This window comes from Triticum aestivum, chromosome 2B (assembly GCF_018294505.1).
Source record: "Triticum aestivum cultivar Chinese Spring chromosome 2B, IWGSC CS RefSeq v2.1, whole genome shotgun sequence".
Classification (NCBI taxonomy): domain Eukaryota; kingdom Viridiplantae; phylum Streptophyta; class Magnoliopsida; order Poales; family Poaceae; genus Triticum; species Triticum aestivum.
The window spans coordinates 740,593,464-740,604,036 of NC_057798.1; the positions used below are offsets into that span (position 1 = coordinate 740,593,464).

The window sequence follows — 10,573 nt, forward strand, 5'->3', positions numbered from 1 at the left end:
TGTAGGATGTATATACAACCAGAGGAACCAAAGTGTATTCCCCCTGGAACTATACCCTTTTGATTCATTTATAAAGAGGCTACTCTTTTTTTATGAGGGTCCCTCAGCTCCACTCTGGGAATTATTTTTCCCGCTCTGGGTCGAGATTCTCTTACTGTGCCTTCCGTTCCAGAATATAAGGTGTATTGGTTTCCGTGCAAGTCAACCATTTGAATGTTTGACCAAGATTATAGAATAAAATAACAACACCTGCAATACCTACTAGATAAAATATGGAACTACTTTTCATGATGGATCAAATGATATAAATTTTGTATTGTGAATGTTGATATATTGTTCTAAAAACTCGGTCAAACTTGCACTCGTTTGACTTTTCAAAAAACAAATACACATTATATAAAGGAACAGAGGGATATATATGAGGTCGGATCCACACGACAGGGACTGTGCCAGACTCTAGTCCACCATGCTCTGCCAAACAACACAAACGGTCAATCCCAGCTTCCAAGTTTAGTCAAGTCCACCTTCCACTGGACGAATTTTCGTTCGCCTTTCCCTTGTTCCTGTCCGTCCGAATCAACACTCCACTCCGGCTCGGCCGTGTTACCTACGTCCACACAGCCCGCCCGCGCTTATCCCCAATGATCATCGATATACATCCACGCTTGCTCACAACACCAGCACGACTCCACTGGCCTGAATGGCCGTCCGCGGGATACTCCTCGCCATGGTTCTCCCGCGCGCCATCCTCGCCGCCTTCGCTCCGGCCTTTCAATATTTCCTCGCATGCGGCGCCAACTCCTCCGTCTCCTTCCCGTCCGATTCCCCCGCCAACATCTTCGTCCCCGACGCCGCCTACCTCTCGCCCGCGGGCGCTCCGGCGGTGTCGGCCAGCTCCACCCTGGCCTCCCCGCCAGCTCTGTACGCCGCCGCGCGCGCGGACATCTCGGCCTTCTCGTACCGCCTCCTAGCCCCGCCTCGCCAGACGCGTCGTCATTCCTCGTCCTGCGCCTCCACTTCTTCCCCTTCTTCCCCGCCACCTCCTCTCAGTATGTCATCAACATCTTGTCCGCGCGCTTCAACGTTTAGGTCGCCGACGCCTACGCTCTGCTGTCCTCCTTCTCGCCTCCGGCCGCCGGCGTCGTCAAGGAGTTCTTCGTCCCGCGCGACCTGTTCGGTGACCACTTCCACGTCACGTTCACCCCGGACGCCGGCTCCACCGCCTTCGTCAACGCCATCGAGCTGTTCTCGGCCCCGCCGGAGATGCTGTGGAATAGCTCCGTGACGCCCGTGGGAGCCGTGGTGAAGGACGACATGGACCTGTGGCAGCGGCAGCCGCTGGAGACGGTCTATCGCCTCAACGTCGGAGGGCCCAAGGTGACCATTGAGAACGACACGCTGTGGCGGACGTGGCTGCCCGACGGTCCCTACCTCTACGACGCCTCCGGGCTGTCGGTGGTGAGCAACACCTCCAACCCGATCATCTACGATTCATCGAACGGATACACGAGGGAGGTGGCGCCAGATGTCGTGTACCAGACCCAGCGCATGGCGAACGTGACGGACTTACTGGCGGCGACAACCCCGGGCCTGAACTTCAACCTCACGTGGACGTTCCCGGCGGTGAAGGGGTCCCACTACCTCGTCCGCCTCCACTTCTGCGACTACGAGGTGGTCAGCTCCGTCGTCGGCGTTGGCATCGTCTTCAACGTCTACATCGCGCAGACCATTGGCACTCCAGACCTCACGCCGAATGCTCGGGCGACTCAGTCGAACGAGGTCTTTTACATGGACTACGCGGCCAGGGCGCCGAGCACCGGGAACCTCACGGTGAGCATCGGCTGGTCGTCGAAAAGGAGCGGAGGTGGGATACTGAACGGGCTAGAGATTATGAGGCTGCCGCCCGTTGATTTGAGCTCGAGGAGGTACGGCAGGACGAAGAGGACCATTGTCATTACGGTGTCGGCAGTGCTCGGCGCCGCCGTTCTTGCTTGCGTGGTGCTCTGCTTTTTCGGCGTGCCGTATACGAAGTACAGCGGCTCCGGCTGGGCTGAGCAGTTCACGAACCGATGGTCCAGAGAGGGCAAGACCAGCGGGTTGCAGAGTGTGAGCACGAAGCTGCACATCGCTCTCGCGAAGATCAAGGCCGCCACGGACAACTTCCACGAGCGCAACCTCATCGGCGTGGGCGGGTTCGGGAACGTGTACAAGGGCGTGCTCGTTGACGGCACGCCAGTGGCGGTGAAGCGCGCCATGCGCGCCTCGCAGCAGGGGTTGCCGGAGTTCCAGACGGAGATCGTGGTGCTGTCCGGCATCCGGCACCGGCACCTGGTGTCGCTCATTGGGTACTGCAACGAGCAGGCGGAGATGATACTGGTGTACGAATACATGGAGAAAGGCACGCTGCGGAGCCACCTGTACGGTTCCGACGAGCCGGCGTTGTCATGGAAGCAGAGGCTGGAGATCTGCATCGGCGCGGCGAGGGGCCTGCACTACCTGCACAGAGGCTACGCGGAGAACATCATCCACCGTGACGTCAAGTCGACCAACATCCTCCTCGGGAGCGACGGCGGCAGCACCGGTGGCGTGATCGCCAAGGTGGCCGACTTCGGGCTGTCGCGCATCGGGCCGTCGTTCGGGGAGACGCACGTGAGCACGGCGGTGAAGGGCAGCTTCGGGTACCTGGACCCGGGGTACTTCAAGACGCAGCAGCTGACGGACCGGTCGGACGTCTACTCCTTCGGCGTGGTGCTGTTGGAGGTGCTCTGCGCGCGACCTGTGATCGACCAGAGCCTGGACCACGGCCGGATCAACATCGCCGAATGGGCCGTGAGGATGCGCAGGGAAGGGCGGCTCGACAAGATGGCCGACCCGAGGATCGCCGGCGAGGTGGACGAGGAGTCGCTGCTCAAGTTCGCAGAAACCGCTGAGAAGTGCCTGGCGGAGTGCTGGGTGGACCGGCCGTCCATGGGCGACGTGCTGTGGAACCTGGAGTATTGCCTACAGCTGCAGGAGACCAATATCACCGGGGACGGACTCGACGACATGGTACCGTCGTCGACGAGCTTGTTGATGGACGAGACCGACTTGAGCATGACCAATGTCGCCGACAGCAAGGTATTCTCCCAGCTGAGCGCCCGCGGCGAGGGACGATGATCTGAAGTTGGTGCACCAATTGAACATTTTCCTTTGGTGGTCCCTGAATCATCTGAACCCCACATGGATGGATGTTGCACAATACTCTGCAGTTTTTTTTAGAGTCAATTACACCGCTGGTGCTCAAACTTGACGCGAAAAATCACTTTAGTGCCAAAACTCGTGGAATACATATAACTGGTGCTACAACTTGGCTTTGGCGTGCATATACAATGCAAATCACGTTTGTATACGGAGATGATGCTGACTAGGCGCGCCACATGGCACAGCACCCGCTGTCAAACTCTGAACGATAGAGATAGGTCGTGTGGCCAGTCATTTTGTGGAAAACCCCTCAAAAAACAATTCTCTCCAGAAAAGGTCCTTGATGCGCGACCCACAAATTATTTACAAAAATGGTGGCCGCTCGGATTCAAACAGGTGACTTACAGCATGGAGCGGCGTGTGCCTAACATATGTACCGAGAAGAACATTTTGTTTACCTGGATACATAATGCATAGGCCTTAAGATGGCTGGAGACCCTACATCCCATTTTACACTAATTTTTTAAAGTAAATTATAAATTATATGTATATAATTGTGTGTTATCGATATGATAAATTTTAAATTAAAAATGAACACTTTTATATACTACATAATTATTTTATTAAAAGCATGAACCTTTTAAATATGTATTCATTTACTTAAATATATATACAAATAATTACCTTTAATTTTAAATATGAAAATTATTACATGCATAATTTTTTAATTATAATTTTATTATATGGATACATTATGAAATAATACGTGAATAGATTTATAATGTATTATATATATAATTTATAATACAATATTATAATTTACATGTATTTTGTAAGTTTCTGAAAAGTAAAGCTGTTGGGTGGGGTGGTGGCCACGCGCACGTGATGGCTACATGCTGCTGGTTCGAATTCAAACCAACTAGTCCCTCCATTCCGTCCCAAAATAAGTGACTCATTTTTGTACTAAAGTTAGTACAAAATTGAATCACTTATTTTGGGACGGAGGGAGTATTTTTTTACATCATGTGAATATATATTTCTTAAAGCATGAACACGTTTATAACTACATGAGTATTTTTTAAAAACTGTGAACACTTTTAAACTTTTATAAGCATTTATTAAATATATAGAAATATCTTAAAGCATGAACACTTTTGTATCCTTTAAAAAATTCTTAAAGGATGAACACTTTTATATACTACATTAATATGCTTTAAGATTTTTTTCTATATATTTTATTTATAACACACAATTATAATTGAAATATAGATCTTTCTTAAATAAAATGATAGTGAAAAATGGGGCGTATGGTCTCCAGTTCACCATCCCATTGAAATGTAGACCAAGGATAGACAGCGTAATTCTTTTGCATTAGGTAGGCAGTTGGTCATTTACGCTGCGCATCAGGGCCTTTTATGCCGAAAAAAATTCTCATTGGTTTTCCCCAAAATAACAGGCCACACGCCAAATCAACTCGTTGACACAGTGGGCCTCTCACCATGTGACGTGTCAAGTCGGCACTTTGTCCGTATACAACCACCATCTGCACCGTATATGCATGTCAAAACCAAGTTGTAGTACCAATTCAATGTATGCCACAAGTTTTGGCACTAAAGTGATTTTTCGTGCCAAGTTATAGCACCGGTGGTGTAATTGACTCTTTTTTTTAGTCAATTATCACATGTGTCTGAACTTAGCGAGAAAACCAGTTTGATGCTAAAACTTGCGACATACATTAAACCGATGACAAAACTTGGCTTGGGCGTTCATCTACGGTGCTAATCGCGTTTGTATACACATAGAGTGATGACGAGGCTCGCCAACATGGCGTGGGACGGGCAATGCTAGACCTACGTAAGGTTGGCTACGGGTTTTACGTAAATGAAAACGTGGACAGTTAAGATTGAAAGATTAAGGGGTGAAGGGGCCCACTCCTGAAAATCGGGGGGGGGGGGGGGGGATTTAGTTAAGGAAATTTATGTAACCTTTCCTAGTGAGTTTCGTAGGTGAAGCATTATTAGCGTGGGACCTAGTGTCAGTGATTGAAAGGCACATGCAAGGACGTGTGCCTCGGTTTTTGTGAAACCACCCGGAATTTTATATTACTCACAAAAAGACACTCAAATTTTTTTCTTGCAAAAACAAATGAAACTTGGGTATGGCACTTGGGCCCCACCAGTCTGGGCAGAAATTGGAACGAAAAATACCTAAAACCTAAAAAGTGCATACACACTATTTGGTTGAATGGAGTGGCCGATCTCACATGCATGTGGCTGTTAATCTTTTTTGTCTCCTAGTACCTGTGACAGTTAGCATTAAATGCGTTCATATTGGTTACTTCATTTCAAACAGAACAAATCCACGCACATTCATTTCGGAGTTTTAAATTTTAAAAAGTCATATCTTTCAAACCGCGCGTCGGAATTCAGATTTGTTTTCACAGTTGGAACTCTTGAGACGAGATCTATGAAACTAGATCCCGCATGGCTATGTTTCAACAAAAAAAAAACTCGATGCCAATTTTGGTGCTATATGGTGCAACTTTAATACTACATCGTGCAACTTTTTCCAAAATCAATTTTCGGATCTGCACGATTCAACTTCCTATGAGATGGCAATCTAGCAACCATGACAACTTTGATGTGCAACTAGTATACTTTCCTGACAACTACCTAGTAGTCGATGTGCAGTTCTTCATTGTTGGCAAACCCTACCCCCCACCTCCCCCTGCAAGCAATATGTGCAACTTAGTTTATTGTTCAAGCCAACTGCCTATTAGTCAATGTGCAACTCATTGCCATCCCTATTTGTGGACATGTATTTTCAGTTGGCGGGGCGACAAACAGAGTTGCATATAGTCTGCTAGGTAGTTGGCCAGGGCAATATACGAAGTTGCACATCTCACGGAAAGAGACAATTGATGGTGAAAATTTGGCATTTATGAGGATAGTGAAAAGTTGCATATAAACAGAATGCTGAAGTTGCAAATCTCACTAGCAGGGGTGGTTTGGGTCGGGTGCTAGCAGGGAAACTACACGTCCATGGGGGTACGAGGGAAAGTTGCACATCACTGTTAGAAAGTTGGTCGTGGCAGTATCCAAAGTTGCACATCCACTATTAAGTTGCTGGCCGATACAGCAAATAGTGAAGCACATCCACGGGAGGGGAAAAGTTGCATATATATCAACTACTATGCAGTTGCCCTGGGCAGCAGACGAAGTTACACATTTCAGTAGAAGGAGATAGTTTGGGGGTGGAGGTAGGTATCATAATTGAAAACTGCACGTCTATGATGTAGAAGAGAAGTTGCACATCTCTGTCAGGTAGTTGCACATCGACGATAAAGCAGTTGCATAAAACGGGGATAAAATTGAACAAAAGAAATTTCATCGAAATATACCCATGCGGGATCTAGTTTCGAAGAGCACATCGCGGGGGTTCCAACAGTGAAAACAGATCTTAATTTCGATGTGTGGTTTGAAAGTTATGATTTAAAAAATAATTAAAAACACGAATCAAATACGTTCACATCAATTGCGCACAGGATGGAACACAGGACCAGGCTGGCCACCACACCAAGTATCACTTTCGGTTCAAATACGATTTGTATGAGAGCGGCGTTTTGTCGAAATACACATTTCGAAAAATTGAAAAATTTGAAACAAAAATCCCACGTGTATATCCCGACATTTTATGTGCGTTCACAAGGTTTCGGTGAAAAACACGTTTTTTGTGGCTTGTGTAAAAAAGATAAAGAAATGCCTTGTCCCACAAAAAACGTCGTTTTTCACTGAAACCTTGTGTACGCACATAAAATGTCCGGATATACAAGCGGGATTTTTGTTCCGAATTTTTCAACTTTTCGAAATGTGTATTTCGACAATGAGTGCATATGCACCTAGGAGCCAAAGACAATTACCGGATTTGTATCCTTAATGGACTGAATATAAACTTTTTTTTGAGGCAATGGACTGAATATAAACGGACACGCACATAAGGCTTAAGTGTGCAGCAGTCACCGCAGCCCATTTGTAGATGTTAGTTGTTCTTCCTTTCCTAGAATTCTGGAAAAACATCTAAATTAATAATAATATTCAAAGAAATGTTCACCGCAGCCCAGCTCGTTTATGGTGGATGTAGGGGCTTTTGTGCCCAGTTAAACTGATATATGGTGTTGCCAGTTTTTTGTCCTGCAGTGGGTAATCTCGATGGCGAGTGCTCACAGTGGGTTCCCGACGATACTTAAACCCGCTCTCCCTTCTCCTATCTCTTTCTCTAGACTGATGTATTTCCGTTATGTCACAGTAATGAAAAGGGGTTATGTCCGGTTTAAAAAATTATTTGTAATTATAAAATCTGTTCTTATTTTAAAGAATGTTCATTTTATTCCAAAAATGTTCACATATTATCTAGAAACATATAATTAAAACAATATTTATGAATTACAATAAATGTCTTTAATTATAAAAATATTATTAATGTATTCAAAATATATTCATTTATTTTTAGGCTATCGTAATGTGTTCACCAAAAATATTCGTGTATTCTCTTTACGATTACGAGACATATTATTATTTATAATAATGTTTACGTAATCTAAAGAAAACTCTAAAATTAAAATAATAAATATGAATTTTATTAATTTATGAACTAAAAATATCATGTGAAAAATGGTCCACGGCTACTGCTGCCCATTTAAGCCCGATTTTCATGCTCGTATTTGGTAATTAAGTTTGTCTATCCCAGTTAGACATGAAGCCAGACTTGGAGGGGAGGCTAGCATGGACCGCCATTTTAGGTTGAGGTCGCCGGTTCGAGTACTGCTGTCACTTTTGCATATTGGTTTTCTCTTTGTACTGTTTTCTGACGGGTGGGCCCCAACTGTCATAGAGACGTAGCTACATTCCAGGGATTTGTCTAAGAATAAAACAAGGGGGTTTTCCCATAAAAATCTAGGGTGTTTTGCACAAAAATCGGGCCACATGCCCTTGTCTCTAACTTCCAGTCGCTGAAACTGGGTCCCACGCCACATTGGCGTGCCTCGTCAGCATTATGTGCGTATACAAACGTGATTTGCACCGTAGATGCACATCGAAGCCAAGTTTTGTCACCGGTTTAATGTATGTTGCAAGTTTTAGCACCGAATTGATTTTTCTCGCCAACTTCAGACACATGTGTTGTAATTGACTCTTCTTTTTCTTTTGAGAAGGACTGTGTCGACTTGCCCTGCTTTATAGTAAAGCAAACCACCAAGTTCAAATACAGAAAAAATTAAACACAAGTAAGCTGAACTAATAGCACAAACATCGGAAATCCCTTTTAGAGCTCGGCCTCCAATGAGGCCTCCAAATTCAGATTTAAAATTTCATCAAAATTCATATTTTTACATTTCAAAAAATTCTGAAAAAATACAGATATACATGAAGGCATAACACACATATGTGTAAATTTTCAGTTCAAAATATACTGAAATGAGGGTTGTGGAAAAAAAAGACAAATCTGGAGCTATTTAACACATGATACTATTCATCCTCCAATGCCATGAATTTGTCTTTTTTGTACAGGTCGCAACTCAAGGTATTTCATCATTAATTTTTACACACATGTGGGTCACATCCTTACATACAAGCATATTTTTTAAGAATTTTTTGAAACATAAAAGTTTGAAGTTAAATTTTTCAAAAATAAAGGCCTCCTTAAAGCTTCGCCTCCAAAACGCCTCTCTCCACAAACATGCCCTATAAATGGAAAAGAGTGCCATCAAGTGGTTGACAGATCAATGGTCACGAGGCGTAGCAAGGTGGCATCCTGTTGCAATCAACGTGTCCTATAAATTGAAAAGAGTGTCGTAAAGTGGTTGACAGATCAATGGTTAGCAGGCGTAGCAAGGTGGCGTCCTGTTGCAATCAACGTGTCCATCATGCCGCATAACCGATATTTGTCACACTGTCTAGAGAGCGGGTGCTAGTGCAACAAAAAAGGCCAGAAATTTCAAGATAGCGTCAGTGACCTAGAGAAACGCAGGTCTGCACGCAGCGGCAGCTGCACTCGCGGCATCTACGGCGCGAGGACCGTCGCGATTCGCACCAAGCTGGCATGCTTCCTGGAGTATAGTCGTGCGGTCGATGCCGTTTTGCAACGTATATGCGTATTTAGGAAGAGACCAGGCTGACAGTACTTTACTGACACACTGGTCTGCGCAGCACGGCCATGGTACGTGTGGAGCACAGCCATCGTCAGTGCCATCACCAAGTCCAGCGGCAAATAAATTTCACTGCCACAAAGCGATTCTTTTGCCGACAATTTCACTTCAATTATTGGATGAAAAACTCCACCCGTAACACTCCCATACAGCCTGGTGAGCTCAAACATAAGTCTTTCGAATCCCAATTGAAAGCAAATAGACCAGTGCAAATACAGCCTTCAGGATCAAATAGAGATACAAAGACACAAGACAGATGACTAGAACTGGAGATACAGAACAACAGAACTGGGTTGGAGCAACTTTTCTTGTGCCCAGCGACGCCACCGTTGCAGGTCGCCGCAGCGCCGAGCGAGCTGCCGGGGCCGTCGTGGCTCAGCGCGGGCGCGCCAGAAGAATGTGCGCCAGCCCCTGCGTCCGCCGATGGCCAACCGCCCCCGCCAGAGCTCAATGTCGTGCAGGAGGCACCCGCTGATTGCACATCTGGCGTGTTGCCGATCTGCCGCTGCCAAGGACCCCCCGGAGAACCCGGCGAGCCTACTATTGACGCGGCCGCCACCGGCCGAAACGGAAGCCCCCAAGCGCGCTGCTGGATCGTTGGCCGCCGACGTCGATCTGCACTACCGGCGAGCCGAGCGAGCTCGTAAGTTACAGATTTCAACGAAGAACAAAAATAAAGGAGCAGAGTTTTCACTCACCCAAATTCGAGCGCCGGCGCCGCCGCAACTGAAATCGCCATGAGCAGAGCTTGAACGACCATGGGCGCGCACCACTGCCTCCGGCTCAGCGTTGTCTTTCCCCCAAATCTAAAAAGGGATCCCGTGCTAGACGTAGGACGAGAGAGCGGCCGTCCTGCGCCCAACCTGCGTACACGCCACCCAGCCGTGTCGTACAGAGACTCTGTCGGCCGCCCTGCACGCTCTGACCGGACCGGCCCCATCGTACGTCAAAAACGTACCGTGGCGAGCCCACCAGAGGCGACTTGGGCGTTGTATTTCCTTGTATCCAGCTATGTATGCTCGCTTTACTGAAGTTGATGTTTTTTTTTTGCACAGATCACCTCGCGCAGCACGGCCGTCGATGCGCTGCGTGCATCTGCCGCTGCGTGCAGGACGGCCGCACTCCAGTGACCTATCGCAAGAAGACCCGTTCAATAACCATCCTGTTACACGTTGTCCAAAAGGTTCATGT

The 10,573-nt window shown here is 46.9% G+C and overlaps 1 protein-coding gene and 1 pseudogene across 2 annotated transcripts; one reads left to right on the forward strand and one right to left on the reverse strand.

The window, feature by feature from the left end:
• Positions 1-686: 686 nt before the first annotated feature.
• Positions 687-3,544, forward strand: LOC123047081 (probable receptor-like protein kinase At5g24010; annotated as a pseudogene).
• Positions 3,545-9,480: 5,936 nt separating this feature from the next.
• Positions 9,481-10,339, reverse strand: LOC123042388 (uncharacterized). Of its 2 annotated transcripts, none has more exons than XM_044464855.1 (2): positions 10,081-10,339; positions 9,481-9,997 (listed from the first exon to the last, which is right to left on the reverse strand). In XM_044464855.1, exons 1-2 carry the CDS (start codon positions 10,320-10,322, stop codon positions 9,643-9,645), a joined length of 597 nt encoding a protein of 198 aa, XP_044320790.1. In that variant the 5' UTR covers positions 10,323-10,339; the 3' UTR covers positions 9,481-9,642. The 2 variants fall into 2 exon arrangements, with proteins under 2 accessions (XP_044320790.1, XP_044320789.1); XM_044464854.1 differs by having other exon boundaries at positions 9,481-10,002.
• Positions 10,340-10,573: the final 234 nt, after the last annotated feature.

What these genes read in the sequence shown, in the direction of transcription:
- LOC123042388 (XM_044464854.1), bottom strand. Translation starts at nt 10,322, where the DNA reads ATGGGGCCGGTCCGGTCAGAGCGTGCAGGGCGGCCGACAGAGTCTCTG. An exon ending in GCGCCGGCGCTCGAATTTGG is followed by an intron (nt 10,003 to 10,080) that starts GTGAGTGAAAAC and finishes GCTCGCCGGTAG; the next exon opens with TGCAGATCGACGTCGGCGGC.